The sequence below is a fragment of the Pezoporus occidentalis genome, unplaced genomic scaffold (genome assembly GCF_034315485.1).
Source record: "Pezoporus occidentalis ecotype Australia unplaced genomic scaffold, CSIRO_AGI_Poc_V1 ctg15, whole genome shotgun sequence".
Taxonomy (NCBI): Eukaryota; Metazoa; Chordata; class Aves; order Psittaciformes; family Psittacidae; genus Pezoporus; species Pezoporus occidentalis.
The window spans coordinates 1,999,611-2,020,306 of record NW_026913316.1 but is presented as its reverse complement, the minus strand read 5'-3'; the positions used below and the strand labels follow the sequence as shown (position 1 = coordinate 2,020,306).

The 20,696-nt window shown below is 38.1% G+C and overlaps 1 protein-coding gene across 6 annotated transcripts in view; it reads right to left on the bottom strand.

The window, feature by feature from the left end:
* CTNND2 (catenin delta 2) overlaps positions 1 to 20,696 on the bottom strand; it is a 655,439-nt gene that overhangs the window by 162,731 nt on the left and 472,012 nt on the right. For all 6 annotated transcript variants that reach the window (XM_062610812.1, XM_062610810.1, XM_062610813.1 and 3 more), the window contains one exon: positions 4,006 to 4,138. In XM_062610812.1, coding sequence (XP_062466796.1) covers positions 4,006 to 4,138 — 133 coding nt within the window. The remainder of the gene's footprint in view (positions 1 to 4,005; positions 4,139 to 20,696) is intronic.

Here is a 20,696-nt window from a genome sequence, read left to right as displayed (position 1 = left end):
CTGCTAACAAATGTTTTAGAGTCTCTGCAATTTTTGTATTACTTTTCAGTATCACCTACGAAGTACTTATTTAATTTAAATTAAATACCATGTCTATATTATCTTGCATGTCTTTAATGGAAAACTGACAGTATCATCAGTGGACAAGCCAAATTCTGGGCTTTAACTGAAGACATTTTAGAGGAAAAACAAACAAACAAGTGGAAGGGTATAGGTAGGTGAATGCAAAACTATGATTCTTCTTGAAACACACTGAAAAAGAAAGATACTCCATTTTCTAGGAAATCCCTTAAGGGAGCAAAGAGGAATTTCACAGAGCACTTCAAAACCAAAATCAAGACACCCATCAAGGATGATGAGAGCACCTCCAATCCCACTTCTGGATCCCTCAAATGTTATGGACTGAAGAATTTCAGTGTTAGCCATCAGGTCTAAATGCAACATCATGGACTGTTTATTACCCTATACTAAGTGTAAGTATTCCTTGTGAGAAAGCCATACTAGAAAGAGGCACATTTGTATTCTTGACCATCATGGATCTAGCAGCACAATGGATGATATAAAAAATACTACAACACTGCAATTTGTGAATTATAACAAAGATAATGGTTAATATGGTCTATGCCCTCTGCCTTACATGTGAAAGGATGCAAGTAGTGTGTTGAAAAGCTTCTCATCACACTCTGAAGAACTCACAGAAGATGTAGAAACACCTTAAATTTAATGACCAAATGAATGCGAATGATGGTTTTGAGTAAGCTGGGAAGATAAATGCATTCAGTGTGTAATTACTGTTTTAAGAACTCCATGCAATAACGTCTGGACTGATACTTTTTTTCTGAATGCTCTCCATGATAAAGGGGAAACTGTCTGATCCAGCAATGTTTATTAGGGATGCAAGGGAAGGCTTCAGGCAGGGCAGTACAGCAGTTGCTGTGCTTTTATTTGGCACCTTGGCACAATTTTCCTGAGAGGAGAACCTCAAGTGTCGTGGTTTCAACGGCAAAAATTAATTTCCTAGCTTGCAGAAAGGAGTCATTGGTGTCAAAACCCCTGAGTGACCTGCTACACCTTTGCAGCTGATGGCAGGCTGCCATTTTTCATGAGAGCAAAATGGTGCTGGCGTGTGAAACTGCACAACTCAATCATTTTTTATGGTGACCTCATACAAAGGAGTAAGATGTCTCTGCAGGAAGAAAAAACTGCTATGGAAGAATGAATCCTGTGTTTACAAGAACATGTTCTTTTATAGAAATGTTCTCTGCTAAGTATTTAGAAATGCTTCTCGTTTCCTATATCCTCTGTCTGTTCCTTCTTGGCATCCAGGACCGGCTACTCTGGCTCTGCTCACAGTCTCACCATTGTCGGTGTAAGAGCCCTCTCCTAACAAGAAAATGCCATCTGAAAGGGGCTTCTTGTGCTGTTCTGACTGATCAACTTTTCATTTGCCTTCAAATATCTGATCAAAACTTCTTTCCTCCTTTCCTTTTGACTTTCAGTTACATTCTTTGCTGTCACGAATGAAAGAATAATTTATATAATGAACTGCTGAAGTATTCTGAATTTCAGTATTATTATGCCTAACTGTAATGGGCTGTCTGGTACTTTTTATAACCTTTAGCTTTCTGGCTCCCTATGCCCCCTTTCACATATGTGAGATCTTCAGATCTTCAAGACGGGTCAGTGCTCAACAGGAGATTAAAAATCCAACTATCAAACATTATCAAAAATAATCCAATTTCTTCAACTCCATTCTAATGTCTGATACAACACCTAAAGCACCACAAGCAGGGAGCAAAGGTAGAGAATCAGAAGCACTACTGACAGCAAACAGTCCTTCAAGTTAGAGGAGAGCTTTTGCAGACCTCATTGTTACTTAAAAGACTGAGCAGGGCATTTGCATTTATGTAGCAATAAAGACACATTTAGGATGATAAAATCAAATGCAGACGTATGCCTGTCATCAACATGTGTTTTAGAAATAGCACCTACCATAAAAAACATGACCATGAAGGAAGAAAGATCTCGTTTCCCTAGCCATACTTTAAATGTTTTTAACTGAATTTCTTCTTCATAGTTGTCTTCTGCAGAGTATTTCCACTTTCTTTTCTTGGGAAGCAAGGGGCAATATTCCAAACTTCGGCCGCAGAAATTAAAATATTTTAGAAGAGAAAAATGTAATGGTAAAACCATAAAAGGTGTTAGGAATCCCAGAAATGCATACAGTCATAGCTGCTATTTTCTATTTCTGTCTAAATTTTAGGTGACATGGTTCTACTCAAAAGGAATATAAAGACCTCTGTCCTATCACGTACAAGAGGATAAATTTTATACAGATTCTACTGAACTCTTATGAGAGTTCATAAACTCTCACAAACCAACTAGGTTTAACAACACTACTCAAGTACCTCTGGCTGGGCATAAGGCTAGTAAGAATCTGGGATATCTGCTGTGATATGCCCTTAACAGGATTTTTAACTCCTCACACAAAAGGTTCCTCAAGAAATTCTCATTCAGTAGAGAGCTCAAGCAGACCCTAAGCACACTACTGAGCCCTCTGGGTAGCTCCTGATTCCAATAGGCAAACACAGGAACTGTTTAAGTGCTCTCCTGGTTGTAAGCCTGAAGCTTGCAAAGGCTGATGTCCTAGTGGGATGGGTTAGATCAACAGCCTGCCTTTTTCACTAAATGGTTAGCAACAACAGTCAAACCACCTTCTTCCCTCAGATGTGATAGCTACCTAAGGGCTCTCAATCTATGGCTAACAGGAGGCAGCACAGATTGTACAATGAATAAATTGCTCTAATCATTTAACTGCCTTTCTCAGAGGTTAATCAATTTTTTAACTGAAAACCTAATTTGTGAGTAAGGATGAGAAAAGAGTATGGGGAGAGTGTGCAATTAGAATTTTCAGCAGTGCCTGTAACAGAGCTCTTTTTTCCAGTGCACAAACATTCTTCATTTTAACATTCATGTATATATTTGTTTTTTCATTATTATTTCTAAGATGCTTGAGGTGATGTACACAGCCAGTGCAGTTCTACCAGTGCCAGAAGACCACATACCTACTCACTTGGGACTTTCCTCAGCATGAAGAAGCCTACAAGGGAAAGCTGCTACAGCGAGACAGACCCACAGAGTGCTTACGTGCCAAAGGTGAGGATAATGAAGCACTGGTAAGCCAGTATTACTGCACAGTTCTGACAAAGAAGCAATAGCAGATCTTGATCTCAGTTTACCTTTACTTGCCAGGCTAAAAGATGCCAGAACAGGCAGAGATTTATGTGCACACTACATGTCCCTGCTTAGCAGTCTCTGAAAGGGCCAGGGGAGGCAGCTGGGGCTGGTAACAGCTTCACTCATTCAATTTTAATTGACTACTGTGTGTTTGTCATATCCCTCAGAGCTGCCTGCCTTCTGTTTCAACTTGTGCCAAAAGCTGAACTGGTCCCATTAACCACAGGGAACAAGCAAGCAAAAAGTACCAATCAGCTACAGGTACAGAACAAAGTCTATACTGCTGCTTGAATTACATTTGAGATACAATCTGCACTGAATTTCAAGATAACAGTTCAATCTGCAAACCCAGTGAAATGACACTCTATTCACACAATTACACACTAAAGTGGGCTTTGATTCAGAATCCTTTTGCTTAATTTTTACCTCCTGTATTTAGTGTCCAAAAATCCCTCTCTGAAAATCCTAAGGAAATGCCTGTGTGCTTCGGTGAGATCAAGACTATACCACAAACTGTTTACTAAACAATTACTGACACAGTGTTTAAATGGTATGCAATCAAAATACTGAAAACTAAACAAAAAACGTTTGACAAAATTTTATGCATTTTTTACTTTTTCTAATGTTAACAATGACTTAAGTGAAGGCATAGGTCCAGCCATATATACATGATTTCTTTTGTAACTCTTTCTGAGGTACATAAAAATAATTGGCTATGATAAATGGCAGACAGCATCACTGCTGAAAAAAAGGCTTTATAAATCTTACCTCTGCTTTTATTTTATTGTCTCCAAAACAGAGGTGTTGTAAGTAGGCTGCAGCATTGGACTGTACTGACGGAAATTGATGCTGTAACATCTGTATAACTTCTGGAAGCTCTGGATCTCGCCATCCAAACTCTCTGTGAGAAAACAAGCAAGAAAGACTCATCAAAAATTCTGCTGTTAGTTGATAAATGTGGTAATAGTTAAGAAAGATGACACACATGTCTAAGTAAAATCTTGGTTTTTTTTTTCCCATTATTTTCAAAGCAAACATTAAATCAAATATGAAGGTGTTTTTCATTTTAAACTGTATTTCTATGCAAAAAAGTTATATAACTAAATAACTTAACGGAATTACATCTCTAACTGCTAAAGTTTCCTGAATAAAAATGGCTCTATGAAATCTTAATACAAGAAAAGAGAGAAAATACATGCTTATACCATTATTATTTCTCTATTAAAACTAAAATATGGAGGCTAGGATCAGAAGCACAAATGGTTTGCTATGAAATACCAGTTTGTCAGTAAGTCCTTTTTACTTATTGCAATCTTTGATTTAAATTGCTACTTTATATAGAAAGCAATGACTTATTCTGGCTTTTGGTGTCTTTTTTCCAGATATGGTACATGGTCAGTCTAAATCTCTTCTACAGTTCTGGCCCTGCTTGAGCAGTGGGTTGGAACAAGCAGCATCCAGAGGTGTCTTCCAACCTCAGCCTTTCTGTGATTGGGCAATTTTACAATTATACACTTATGTATTACTTATTCAGATTACTTTTAAATCTTTGTTCTTACTATTCAATCTAAAGCAGGTAGGCAAATATGAAAACTTAGTCTTTGAACTTTTCTTTCATCCTACAAAACACGAAACACATTAACATCAAATGAAACAACTGAATCTAAGAGCGTTGAACAAGTCCCTGAAGGTATTCTACAGCTTCCAGAACGAAACTTAAAATCAGTCTGTTACTTCAGGTGAATTTCTGCCCTCTGTTTAAAGGTAAAACAATTCATGATACTGGCTTTGGACTTTTGTGTTCCAAGATCCAGAGATGCACACAGATACTCTGCAAGAGACACTTAATTCTCACATGCCTTTTCCCTAAGAGCTAATTTTTTGTGCCATATAAATATTTTTAATGTCTTCTCTCTAATGCTACACCTACAAGGTTAATAGAGGGAAAGAGGGGAAAGAAGTGACTTGTAAAAAAGCTTGCAGGTTCTCTGTTGCAGTTGCTATGATCACCAAAAAGTTCATTGCCAAAAAAACTTAGAACTCTTGCACAGTCCATCTATAATATTTTTAAAAGATATTCCTGACCATTAGTTTCCTTCCCAAATTATAGGGGTTCTGCTGCACTGAGGCCAACTGTGAGCCATTGGGGGAATTCACCGGAGCTCTGCAGTCTATTTCAAGTAGACTCAGGCATCTCACACTTTAAGTAGTGAACAACAGCTCTCCAAGACCCTTCACGGAAACATTTTGCAATAATAATGAATTACTACAGACCAGAATTACTGTCTGTTCTCTTCTCATATGGGATGTTTGTCAGATTGAGAGTTGTATCTTTATGAACATCCAGAATATGAGATGCAAAAAAAAATAATAAAATAAAATACACTCAGACTTTCATTACCTATTTCTCCTCTGACAAAACAGATGTTAACTCATGAATATTAAATTTCACATTGAGTGTTTAATGCAAAGAAACCATAAAAATATAGTAATAAATCACATATGGACTATTCCAATGTATCTTCACATTATGTAGGCTGTTAAGAAGTTTCTACAAAAGACGCAGCATATGTTCAGAGAGAACTGATGTTTTGCAGTCAGACAACATTGTAAAAGGAACAATGAAGACTACAAAATTCGGCAGCCAGAGATGGCAAGCACCACATTTTCTGTGCTACCAACTTACTGTGACTGTTACCAGGTGAAAAGGAAGTAGTTCTTTGGTTAAACACTTACTTCTGTTTAAGAATGGGTAGTACAGATCCATAAACAAACCATAACTTGACATGCAATTTAACATGTTGTACTTCCTCTTATATTTGCTTTCTTACTGTTAGCCATGTTAGGATTGCTAACAGGTTCTTCAAACATATTGGATCTGCCTCCTATATACATGGCTCTCAGCCAACCAAAGACATCTTACAGACTTTTAAAAATTAAAAATAAGCAATGGAAACCCCTAAACCTTAGTAAACTTAGTGAATTTATTCTCATTTTCAATCCTAGATGCCGAAGCACAGGTGTTGGTATTTTGGAGAGGATACAAAATACCAGAAGAAAACAGGTTGTCTGACAAGACCACAAGGAGGAACATTAGAAATCTGTTGTTTTACACCAAACAACTATACTTCAAAATGTGGGCACTTCTATCATCAATTTCTCACCAAAGGAAATTTCCTCCTTCATAATATGTGTATTACTTGAACAGAAAACAACTGACCAAAAAGCCTGTTATGTGCAGTAGTACACCATGGACCTCGACAAGCAGCTCAGATTCTTCTTCCTTTTGTTCTGGGATCCAGGCCAGAACTGGCAATGAGGGGACACAAGGAAAAGGTGCACTTATTACAGGCATAGTTAATTGGTCTGATGAACCTGCAGTGCCAACATGGTATTTATGTATGAAAACAAGGCTCTGCCTACCTTTCCCCTGATCTCCCAACAGAAAAGTTAGCAAATAAATGATGCACAAATACTTGTTGGACAAGTATGCATCACTGGACAAGTATGGTTGTGTACACATTGGACATAAGTAGAAAATTAATTCAGAAAAGAAACCCTTAGCACTGAATACTGAATTTGTCATGTAACCAATTTTAGGAGAGAAAATGAACAAAGCAGGAAAAGAAGTTTAAAATTTTAGCCCCAGTATGCACTGTCATTTCAAGCAGATGGTCCCTAAGATGATTATATTTTTAGTAGTTTCTAAATGAAATACAGTAGCTATATAAAACAAACAAAAACTTCTGTCAACAGTTAAGGCTGCTTGAATAACTGCGATAACTTTAGCAGCCTTCAAGGCAAGAAGGACCAGTTTCCAGCAGTTGAAGTTCTTCATTTGTTATATACTTTGTGTATATATATATATATATATATATCTACAAATATATATGTATTTGTTATATATGCCACTCTTATAGGTGGCGAAAGAAAAGTGAGCTAGAGAAAGAGAGTTTTGGGTTTTTTACGAACAGCAAGCTTGAGGCTCCAGTAACATTTACTTGAAAATTTAACGCATTTTTTGAATTTGGCTTCATTATGGAAAGAAAGAAGTCAGCTGGCAGAGGTCTTCAGAATGGTGGAGGGCTGCAATTTCTTGAAGACTAAGGTATAAAACTATCTGGAACATTTTGCACAAATGTGAGGGAACTTTCAGGCCATGGCTCCAAGCATACCTATATGACAGAAAATGCATATTAAAACAGAGAGCCAAACTAGTAGTAAGAGAAAAAAAACTAGTAGGGAAGGAACATATGTTGTAGAAGTCAAAGGCTGAAATAAACCGTGCTGCATGCTAGAAAGGTAATTTAAATTAACAAAATGCCTTTTACTGGCTATAAACAAAAAGCAGTAGTAGGTTCGGTAGCTGAAGAAGATAAGGGTCAGAATAAAAGTGAGAAGGGTAAAGAAAATCAAATCTACCTCCACTCCTGTGAACCATCTGATAGTGTGCCACATGGAAATCAGTTAAACTGGTAACACACAAGGATCCAATCTCTAGTAAAATTACAATGTAGAATTAAGCAAAATATGAAACTGTAGTGAATATCCTAAACACACACTAGCTAAGCCTGTGGCCTTTATTAACACCCCCATGCTCAGCAAATCTGAATGAGGTGACCCACACAGATGGTGAAAGAAGCAGGAAGGCTAGAGTAAATCAGAGGAGGTGCATGGCATGTGATTCTGAGAACGCTAACAAAGTGTCTGTGTAGCTGATCCAAAAATGAAGATAAGCTAGCATATGTATGTGAAAGATCTTCTGCTGTTTCCTACGTTTCCCTTATACCAACACTAAGCTGTCCAGTGAAAGGCTTCCAGTGGTGTGGGTTTTTCAACAAGAGAATCACAAGTGTGCAAGAGCTTCACAGCTTTGGCTATAAACCAGCATTTGCCATTTACTCTAAATATTTCAGCAGATTGTAAAAGTGTATTACTTCTAGGAATTGTCGTCATCTGAGAAGACTGACCAAAGCATGCCAAGGTGTTAAACCTTGTTTCTTTGATGGATTGATCTAATTTTGAATCCCGCAGAAGGTTTTAGCTTGAAGTGGTGACTAAAGCAGATTACAGCAGGCTACTGATCCAGGGATGGAAGAGGACCCAAAGGGGAACACTGAATTATATGTAAGTTGGCAGTACGTATGCCTAGACCATCAGAAGAAGCTGCATTTTACCCCTGAACAACTGAAGAAAATCATCAAGGAGCTGGACATAAAACATAACTCTGAAATACAGCAGCAGAAGTAGTAGCACCAAGAGACTGACTTGGGTGCAGCAAGTATTGCATCAAAACCAAACCCTGCTCCTGCCATCACATCACATACACATGTCAGAAAGCAATGGAGATGCGGACTTAGAAGAGATTGTTAGTAACATGGCAGAGTGCAGCGGCTATGAGGGATCACTTAAAGGTGCTGCTGAACACAGAGTATGTACTGCATGTGAATATTTGCTTGAATTATGTTGGAATTTTCTTCTTCTGCTACTTCAAATGCTGATGACACACAGAAGACACAAAATTCCTGTTACATCTGTATCTGCACTGATTTTATAAAGGCTACAAGAGTTTTAAAAACACAGGTCTCCAGTCAGTAACCAAGGATACAGATCGCTTCTACACAGCATTGGAGAAGCAGGCGTGGTGGCCCTGTCTACTCTTCATCCAGTGGTCACAGTGAATCTCATGAGACTTTGGAGTTTTATTTCTGATTTCTACTACTAGAACAGAACATTCACATCCTCAAGCAGCTGACACAGGCAAGCACTGACACCCAGAGCTTCTTCCACCTCAGGAACATTCCCCAAAGGAAGTGCTCTGAAGATACCGCTATAAAGAACCATAGGCTTGACAAAGGCTGAACTACAACCAACCATTTATCTAAGAAAGAGAATGCACAATTTTTAGATATATTCATTACAATGTTTAAACCAGAATAGTCTGTATACACCTGCTTGTCTTCATATGCATGTGTGTATCTGAGACAGCCTTACTGCTGATGTGGTGCCCAAAGGCAAAGACAATACAATCCAAGATAAGGGTAATCTTTCCTAGATTTCTAACTTTTGCGCATAGCTGTCTTGCTAACGCCAGTCTACAAGACTGCTGAACCTATGTCTACAGACATATACCCTTCCGTTTGCTTCCCTCCCCCCTCGAAATCTATAAATAAAGCCTGAAAATTTCTTTTGCCTTGTTTCATGAGATCTGCGAGAATGGTTTTCTGGCAGTACTAGGAAAAAACAAACTACATGTAGCTCAGGATCAAACACAAGGAGAACTAATCAAGAGCCAAGAGAAGATCAAAGACAGAATTACCTCCTATGTTTAAAGGGATAAATTTATTTCTGTTCAAAATATTTGGAAGGGAATATATCAATATTATAGGAATCTTTTTCTAATGATTTTATCTTAGCAGCAAAAGACAAGATGTAAAACTTAACTAGTAAAAACATGACAAATACTTAAATATAATTCACAGACATGGACTGTAATATAAAGAGGAAGAAGCCCTCTCTAACAACTTGTTTCCTCATTTCCTTTCTGTGATTCCATGAGAGCTGGTCAAAAGAAAGTGAACACATACCCACTACACTTAATTTATTATAAGTTAAATTTGAAGCACTTCCTTAAAGCATTTTCCCTTTTTCAACACATACATCACCATATGTAGGCATATACATATACACAGATGTCAGCCTGGTCTGAATGATTGGCTAGAGTTTAAGAGGAGGCAGAACTACTGTATTTGCTTTGAAAATGTTACACATGAATACTGGGTACTTTCAGCACACAATTTTAGGCAACAGCACACAGAGATGTCAATCTCGGTTCCACTCACCTTTGAAACCCTCAAAACCTTTCAGCATATGGTCTTCTCTAGTCAAAACTTGGCCAAAGAAGTCTACAACATATGGGATCTGCTTACCCAGGTATACTGTGACCTGTTAGTATATGCAGTGTTAGGATATTATCTGCCATACATGGACCCACTCTACCAGATCAATAATTTCACTGATGAAACAGGCAACACTTTCCATTTTGGCAATGTACCATTTAAATACTTACATGTCTAACACATAAACAGTTAATACCATTTGACTGTACTTCAGTAGACACTTGACTTTTAGTTAATCATGTAGCTTAATCTAGCCTTCCTTAGATTTCAAATTTAGCACAGCTGAGTATAAACCAGCTGTACAAACATTTGTCAATCTCATGAAAACCTGGATGCTGCTCTTGGGTTATGACATTTTCCTTGGTTTATGCTTCCATGTTGCCCAAACTAGAACTACCATACAGTAGTGCTTACAGAGGTTCATCACAAATGTGGTTTTTACAATGCATTTGTGTCTGCTAATGAGGTGCAGAGGAGGATGGCCTGTGGCAGATGCCCAGGATTCCTGCCCAGCATTGCCAAGCAGTGAGAGAGATGCTCAGCATGTCCCAGGTCTTTAACAGAACCATAAACCTGAGGTTTCAGGGCTAATCCAGAACTTCAAAAAATCACCTCTTCAATATAACAAAGGGAGACCTGCACCCTCCTGCAGTTCTGCCTTTGTATGCTTTATATATTCTCTGGCAAGACATCACTTTCCTGGTTTTATATTACTACCTGTGATTTATATTTAAAATAAGAAAACCGTAAGAAGTGAGAATGTGAAAAGGCAAGATGAGAACAACTTTAACATACCAAAAATGGTCTGGAGTGGAACTGTCTGTAGATTTCTTGAACATTTTCATTTTAAGAGGAAAAGATTTTAAAGATGATACAGTTAAGATTATCTAATGACACTGGCCCACATGGTACTACCTACAGCTCTAGGTTACTGCCTCCATGATTACACTCAGATGTGTAAGTATTATCTGCTTGAGGTTACCCTGATTTAATTTACAAATCTCTTTTTAATGGAGATATATTCATGAACCTTTATGAAATAATCTTTCTTGCTATCTGTACTGATCTATAAATATTTAATTCCCTTACTCCCAGAGAGGGAGCTTTTAAGTAAAAGGTTTCCTGTGTCCTGAGGTAGCCATACCCTGCTGTAGCTGGTATGTTATCTCTCCTCTAAACTGTGGGGTAGGGAAGAGAGAAAAACTGGGGACTTCAGTGCTTTAGGGTATCTATCTTTAATTTTGGCTTTTGTACTATTCAATTTGTTCAGTGCTTTGTTGTGATTTTTTTTCAGCGGTTAGGAAGTGGCAGTTGTCTTTTGGGGCTGTTAAGCTAAAACAGCCTTGAAAATCTTGTTTTATCTCTTCCTCTGCAGGCATATGCATATACAGGGACTGCTTCCACAAAGGCAAGTAAGAGGAAAACTAGGTAAGCTATCAAGATGTCTTTAAGCTGCCCAATTTATCTCTTTTCTCCCTGCAATTCATAACATTTTTCTGACCCCCTACTACAGAAAGGCCTTAGAGTAGCTTAATACACTGCAGCTGTGAAAACATGCCAAGTTACCCCTTCCTGGAGAGACCAGCTTACATGTGCTTCTCTCCATCTACAGGAGTTCAAACTTTACAGGGAAGATTTCAGAAGATTGTGAAATGCTGTTTACCAACAGAACAGCTGTTGCAGATGTGGATATCCTTTCCTCATAGATCAGAAAGGTGGAAATATAGACAGGAGATATAAAACAGTAGACAGACTTAAGGGATTCCAGCCTCTATTCTGTCATTGACTTAGTTTGTCAGACACAGTCATTTAACACCTTTCTCTGAGATTTGACAGATTCAGTCTCTGGAGACTTTCAAATCAAAATTGTCTCCTTTTCTAGAACTACTGTTCCCATTCAGAGGCTTTTAAGCCTTTCCGTATTTCAACATCAGGAGAAAGAAGCTTCTGAGGTCCTGCTCCCATCTAGACATATAGAAATGTATACTTTCTAAAGAACAGCTGTTACTCCACAACCCCCTGATTCTCCTAGGAAGATAGGAGGAGCACTTTAGACAGGAAGATGCTTATTATTTCCCCACATGCATCGTAACACCTAACCACTTGCAGCTATAAAAAAATAGCACAAAAAGCAGCAGGAACCATTTAGCATTAGCCTAACAGCACCAATGTTAACAATTCAAACCATGCTCAACTGCAGGAGAAGAAGCTCGCATACACAATACTCCCTGAAAATCTAAGAGCATCCACGTTATTTTTTGAAATCACCACCACCAGAAGAGTTCCCAAAAGGTTTTGGGGCACTCCAGTCAAAGCTTTTAATATTGTGCTATTAAGCACAGTGAGTTTCACAGTAACTGACAACACATGAATAGTCTCTACCCATCACACTCTTTAGTTTGATCAAGCTTCTGGCTCCAGCAGATCTCCTGAGTTGCATGGCAGTGACAGGAGAACAGCTCCCACCTTTTTCCAGCAGGGATGACTGAAAGTCAGGCTTTTTCAGGTTTGGGTAAATAAAGAAAAAAGCAAATGAAACTGGATGCTTCCTTCCTATTCACAAATAAAAAGCTTGGGCATCAGGCCATCTGGGTAACCTATAGAATGCCATGGGAATGTAAGGACCACCACAACCAGAAATGGTATTTTCTATGTGTGCAAATAGCAGACAGTAGGAAATGCCAACAGCGCATGAAGTTTAGCATAAGCTGCAGAAATACTTTTTACAGTTGGGTGAAGGCAAAGAAAGGGTGCCTATGTGAAGTATTAGAGAGCATCAATCCTAAGTGTCTTGTGGTACCTCATCCTTTAGTGATGACTCCCTCCAGTGCACTATCTGCATTATTATAGCAGCAACTTTCACCTTATCTCTACACATACATGCCCAGGCATCACTTTTATATGTGTACCACTTTGCAGCATTCCCTTCCTTAGCACAGGAAACTCTTCAGAATAGACATTTTTTGATACTTAAATAATATTAAACAATAAAAGTTAAAGGTCACTCAAAATAATCACACAAATTGATAAGCCCCACCATTTGCCCTGAAATCCCAAATATGGAAAGCCAAGAGAAAAAACACACATGGATTTATAATACTGAATTAAAAAAAAACCCAACTAACAAACTCTATTTTCTTACAACTAGACTCCTTTTCAGTCTTTTAGACAACGAGGACTAATTCTGTTCATTAAAGTTGCAAGCTGTACAATTCTGTAAATGCGCTTGAATTTTATCTTCTTGTCAAAGGGAAACATAAGACTAAATGGTTTTCTTTACTGCCTTTATTTCAGTTTTTATTAAGCATGAAAAAAAAACCCTGATCTCCTGCACGCTAGCTTGATGTAACTCAATGTACAACCACCAAAGCAATGTAATAATGCAAGATGTATTTAACACTCAGGAGACAGGTAGCTCATGAGATAAATAACAAAAGAGTAAAACTGTTGAAGAATTGCTCAAATGGAAAGCTGTTGGATGGGAGGAAAAATATCCACCAGAGTACTGTATCAGAAAACAAGACTGTACTACTGCACTTACAGTGGCACATGAAGAAAAGATGATTTCTACCCGGGTAACATCTCTGTTCTCCAGGCCACAGGATAACCCAGAGAGTTTCCACAATGACTCAAAAACCAGCAGAAGAATAAAACCAGAAGAGCTCATCACCAGACAGACATGACTAACAGAAAGTATTACCAGTGCTCTACAACACCAATGAAATCCACAACTTTCAACTGCTGTGTCAGCAACAAAAGCAGACCAAGAACAGTGTCTCTTACCTAAAAAATAATGCACAAATTGAATCAGAGAAGAATTATTTTACATGAACAAGAGTTCAGAGCAGAAGTAGGCTGTAGATTTTAAATAAACATAAAATAGGCATCTCATGTATATTTGATAGTTTTACCTCAGTAAAACACAACTTGCTGAAAAACATCCTTTGAATGGGGAAAACCGGCTTGTCCTTCCTTCACTTGCCATCCTATCAGGTTACGACTGGGACATGACGATTCTATCACTGACAAAAAGAATGAGGCTGCAGACTATTCTACACAGCACTTTTACAGAAATGTTTCCAGCTGAACTGGCAAACACTGTCTATAGCTAATAAATCCACTGCAGAAAATAATCATGCTATTGATTCAGGGCAATTGCCCTTATTAATGAATGAGAGAAATACCGCCAAGGATCTGTCATTTAGAATTCAGAATCAATACCTTAAAGAGGCCTTTGAAACTTGAATATATTAAGGGAAAATATGTGCCTCAATCTATCAAAACTCTTTCCTCAGACTGTGGAAGTACAGCTACCTACAGAAGAAGGACAAGTTATTCATATGGTACTTACTTCTTAGCTGTATGGTACTTATTTCCATGCAATACTTTCTGGGTGGGATTTTCTTCTGGTGGTATACTTAATTCCAGAGCCCATTACCACCAGTGATCCAAGATTTTAGCTGGTGGTGTGATAACCTGCAAGATATTCTGCCAACTGCAAGAAGTACAGACTGAATTGCAACTTTCCCTTCGTCGTCTCAGAGCTAATTCCTTTTCACACTTGGGTTAACCTTTTTACCCCAATTTTCCTTATTGAAGCTGAAAGGACAATGCCACTCCCTCCGACTTTGATACTGTTCTCAATGTAATCAGCTGACAGCATCGACTCCGGATATAAACCCCCCACAATATTTATATCTGATAGCTCTAACATGAATGATTGCCTCAGATTTCAGCAACCAAGCTCAGATCATGGTTACATATGACTAAGCAACTGATACAATAATTTTTTATAAAACAGATTTCTAATATGGTTAAAATTACGACAAGTTTAAACTGTGGTTAAAAACTTAAGCATTGATTCTGCAGTATGAACAAGCCATGCAGCATGTACCCTACACGAAACTATGTGCTTTTGAGTAGATTATCACTTAAGAAATTAGATTTTGCTCTAAACTGGTCCCAAAACTGAAGAGTGGGTTCATTTGCTACACTGATGAAAATTGTAATGACAGGTGTTTCCAGTAATCTCTATCAACCCTCATTCACAGACACTGACCCCATTCTGATAACCATTTATTTCCTTCTCTCTCCTCCCCTGAGATATACTCGGATCAAGGGCTGGACAGCATAACCTGATTTATGGAAGACATGAGCATGCTTGCACAGAAGAGACACAAGAGCTCCTCTGTCTAGCCTGGCAATCAAACGCCTGTCACACATGATATAGAAGCAAACTCTGATTTCCCCCCTTCCCTTTCCTTTTTAATAGCACAGATGTCTTCAAACAGAAAAAATAAATTTCTTAAACATCCCGAATTTCACATTTTTTGCCATTTTAAGACAAATCTGTATGATTTTGAAATTCATACTTACAATTGCTGCTGCACATTGGAAAGTGAACTTAAAACACAACAAAGTCCACAAATTTTCAGCATGCTGTTTGCACAAAGGGAGGCTCAAGAGTAATACAAAGTCTGAGATTTTTTTAGTTCTATGTCAATACTTGCTTTTCATAACTTTTCTTCTAATGGCAAATACAAATTCACACAGGAGCTGGTGTTCTTGATATAACTTGATAAATATGAAACTGATATCCAGTTGCATTAAAACTATGTGGAAAAGCCATGGAACTCTTCTGAAACAGAGGATATGATATCCGGTGTAATTTATTTATTAGTGGAGAAATCACTATATAGGCTACTGAAACTATTTTTCTCTGTTTCTTCAAAGTATCTCCCTCTTCTAGGTTTTTTCATGAGCGTAAGGAGAAAGGTGATCACACAAGAAAGCTCTGTAGGCAACATTACAGATGAAGTTCAGAGCACATCACTCTTCAGTTTGAGATCACACTTTTTAACCACTACTTTTTAAGCAACTACTGGAGTCACTTTCACTCCAAAGTCAATGGAAGAAATATTATGCTCTGAGGTGGCTTATAAAGAATTTCCATCTATGAATTTACATTCACAAATCAAATGACTATATCAGATTTTCCCAGAGGCTGATATTAATTTACATTAAGGAGAATGTTCTGCAGCCTTCCTTTCACATTTGTGAATGTCTGAGACATACAGCAAACATGGGTGTTTTTGGAACATACAAAATTAAATGTTCGCTGGCAAACTCCTCAAGGTTTACAGACTTTCAGTTGGTGACAAGTAATTCTGTGCTTTTTGGTTTTCAGTACTTTATTGCGACTAAGCACCTTTGCCATTATAAGAGGTATTTAACGTACGTGTATGTCCAGTATGTAAGTTCTTACCTCTTTAATAATAGCATATATATATGTATGTAGATGACAGCACAAGGGGGAATGGCTTTATCAGAAAGGAGGTAGATTTAGCTTGGATATAAGGAAGAAATTCTTTACTGTGAGGGTGGTGAGGCACTGGCACAGGCTGCCCAGAGAAGTTGTGGCTGCCCCATCCTTGGAAGTCCAGGCTGGACGGGGCTTTGAGCAACCTGGTCTAGAGGAAAGTGCTCCTCCTGCCTGTGGCAGGGGGGTTGGAACTAGATGATCTTTAAGGTCCCTTCCAACCCAAACAGCCTGTGACTCTGCGATACTAAACGCAAATTCCAGCTTGCTGATGAGCATTCAAAAAAAAAAAAAAAAAAATGCACAGCAAATAAAGTCTCTACCTTAATTTGCTCCATAATGAGATCCAAAATGTTTTACCTTTTGTGGAAAGCACAAGACACTGATGCTGTAATCACTTTAGTATGAATTACAGTTCTGTAACTGTGAAACTGGCAACCAGACATTCAACTCGTACAATATATATTTTAACTAGAAATAAAGTTAAGTATATTAATTAGCTACTTGTGCCCATTGTAATTTCAGCACGGGAAAACTGAGGAAAATTCTAGCAAAATAATAATTGAAGTGAGATTCAGCGTACGCTTCCCATTGGCTTTGCAATATAGTCGTTTCTCAAGCTTCTGTATAACTGATTACATCTTTTTTTTAACTTGTACGAGTAAACAGCAAAACTAATTAGCTGTACACTATTAAGTTAATGCACATTTATCTACAACAATTCAATTCTGACTGTGAAATAATCTTTCTAGCCCATAATTACACCCCGGCTTAATTAGCATAATTTCCGCAGCACGTTCTTTATTAAAGAAGTTGACATAAGGGTTAGTCTTAAATACCAAGGATATTCTAGACAATTAGAAAAAGGGAGACAGGCAGAGCCGCATTAAACACCTATTATACTATCAAGACAGCACATGTAAAACTGAGTATGAATTCAATGCTATCTGAACTATCACAAGCATCTGAAGATGTTTTCACAGAATATAAGCAAAACACTTAAAAGAGCTTGAGATATCCCACAGCCAATTCACTAGAAGTGGTCCCACGTCCTTCATAGCTCCTTCATCCCTTGTCATTGCATCTCATCCCCACCAAGGACAGCCAGCGAATTACTCATTATTCTGTTCAGTGTATTAGTTTCCTTCAAAAAGAAAATGCATATGATTTTTCATCTCTTACACTAATTTAAGTGCAGACAGTCAATTCTCACTGAAGAGAGTCACTGTAGGTGAAGAGGCAGATCAGTCTCCAGGCTCTTTTAGTCTTTGGTTTTCTGGTGAGGATTTAGCACTGAGCATCCCAGTTACTAGCAAATGGGCCTCTCATGGACACTTTACTCCCTGGTACTTGGGCTGACAACACTGAACTACTTTTCTATGGGCCAATGTGGACAATATGTCTGCAGTGGTATGTGGACAACGGTACCTGGGTACAGCTGTGCTTGCTGTGACCAAGGAGTTTTGAAGGAAAGGCTCTGCTGCCACTCAGCAACTGCCTCTACTTGTTCTTCTGCCTAAGCCTGCAATGTGCTGGGTGTCACTGTATCAGACTTATAAGTCTGGCTATTAAATGTAACCTCTACTATAACACAAATGGCCGCAAGCCTCTCCTGATAGTGAAGAACTAAAATGGAAAAAAAAATCCAAACCAAACCCACCAAAAAAACAAAACCCATGAAAAAAACCCCACCAAAAAACCCTTCTTCATGTCTTCATCTGTTTTGAAATAATGGTAGTTAAAATGAACTGTTATCTGAAGCGCTCTTAGGCTCTGTGAATAATTTTGACTGCATATATGCTGTTGGTAATGTCCTTGCTCTCTTTCCATAGTTATGAATGGTATAAAGATAATTTTACCTGTGAAGGATTACCATTTATTGTCTGAGACGATGAAAGACACTAATAAGATTTTCAAAATCACCAGGGTGATTTAAAGCCAAAGTCCTATTTTCATGTAACCTCATAAAGGATTTTAATTTGATCAGATTTCCAAAATGCCTAAGACTCTCCTGAAAATGTAGACTTCAGCTTTTAAATCACACTGGCACTTTTAATAACTTTACTTGCTCTAATTAACTTTTTATTTTGAGGTTAGTACTATTAAGCAAGGCCAGGACCAAAATGCTCTCTGCATACTAATAAGTCACTAACTCACGCTGCTGAAATGTAACATGTGAGGAGATATCCTGAAAATTCAACATAAATTCAGAACAACAGAAACGGATAAAGCAGTTTTTCAAGGAAAACAAATCAGCAATACCTATTTCAACATAATGCTTTCTTAGGAATACATACAACTAGGCAAACTGCTGATTAGAGTTTAAGATAAGGAAACACACCCTGAATGAGGTAACAAAACAACTTTTTTTATTCAGACATATAAACGATGCATCAACTACTGTCTCCAGACTATACAGAAAACAGCCAGTTCAAGAAGTTTCAGTAGCACAAAGAAAACAGAAGAAGATGCCCCAGGAAGCTGCTCATTCCGCCTCCCCCAAGCAGTGAGGTAATCATCTCATTTTGAGGCAACCCTCCTTTTGCAGAAGCAGGACAGAGGCAACGGGGCCATGGCTAACTAGTTCAGCATCTGCAAAACCTGCTTAGCCTTCAAGCCCAGGGCTGCTTAGGAGGATGTTCCTGACATCCTGCACCAGCAGCAGCCAGGTCTGCTAATGACCACAGCTTTGCAGCTCCCATCAGTTTACAACACAAAGCCAACAGTAGCTGAGCCTTTTGTTTAAAACCACCACTTTGAACTGGAATTAAAACATGTCAGAAATTACAAGCTAGCTTGCCAAAAGCTAAAAAGCTTGTCAGAAGCCAAATAGTAACCTTTTCTACAAGGTTAAATTTTCTTGTAATGCTTAAGACCAGAATACACAAGCAATAAAAATAGTCATAATTTCCAAGAGACTTTAATTACCTTTTCTAATAAAAGTTCGCTTTAACTATCTGTTTAAAATCAGATTATATAAAATGATACTAAGATAGCTGAGATCATCAGAACATGATAGTAACTTCGGCTGCCAAACTAGAGAGGCCTGTCTGTGAGTCTTTGCCAAACCATACACCCCAAGTTAGTATACCTAAAATTCCTAGCCAGTTTCAAAAATCTTGGTCAACTACGCTTGTCTCGTTCTTTCTCCTTGATAAGCATTCAGCTCTGCCAATTTTTCTTTCCAGAGCATCAGAGTGCTGAGAACAGAAGAAAGAAATTCAGCTTCAGCCTTCAGTCCTGCAGCTTTGAGTCAGGAGATAAAGAGCTGTGTCTTGAAGACATGAGATAAAAGCAAAGCAATATACTCAGCCACAAACTCAACAAATTAAACTAAGAAAAAAACCCAACCCTGTAGGTCAGGGAGAGATCATGCAGAGTAAGCACAGCAAGAGACAAGGAAATGGGAGCCACAAATGTATTGTTATCTTTTCCATGTCATTTGATCTCTCTATACATCTGTTTTGCTACCTATAAAAAAGGCCCTTCTGAAAGGCTCTCATAAAAGATTTTTGAGAGCTTGCTGTAAAAATCACTAACTCCAGGGCAAAATGTTATTACCAGTGCTGCCACAGAGGTGCAGAGTGGCCACCAAGACTTTTGATGGTTTTAAAGAGGGTGTCAGAAAGAACCATCAGGAGGTAGATTTTTTACTACAATTTGTTAAGCAAGCACTGTGCAAAAAGAAAACAAGAGAAACTTCATAAAAGGCAATTTGTTTCACATGCCTGAAGAGGTTCTTCTGGTTTTCCTTTCTGTTATCAGGTGTTTTCTTCTTGCCCTAAAAACTGCATTTCCTTGGAATACTTTCCTCATCTCACAGCACTGAAAACTGATGCTGACTAAAGAATATCTACACAACAAAGTGAGAAAGAGAGGCTTAAAAAGAAATTCCTCAGTTTATGAAAAATAATTCCAGTGATTGCAGCTGCAAGAATGGTCAATCACACTCACTGAGGATAGCACTTAATAAAATGACACCTTAAGTCAGCATTTTGCCTGTTCTGTTACGAAGCTGTCAATAAAATACGTGAATGCCTCTCACAACGGAACACTTTGGGAGGTTTCATGACTGCTTTAGCAAGTTAGACTTGCTCTTGGTTTTTAACATGATAATGGAATGGCTCATCGATACTGATATGTCAAAAGGAAGACTCATCTGTCTGAAAAGTTGGGTTTTACTTTATATGCTCTCACCAGCAACTTTCTGACAAATCTCCAACAACCTGGGATGTGCAAAC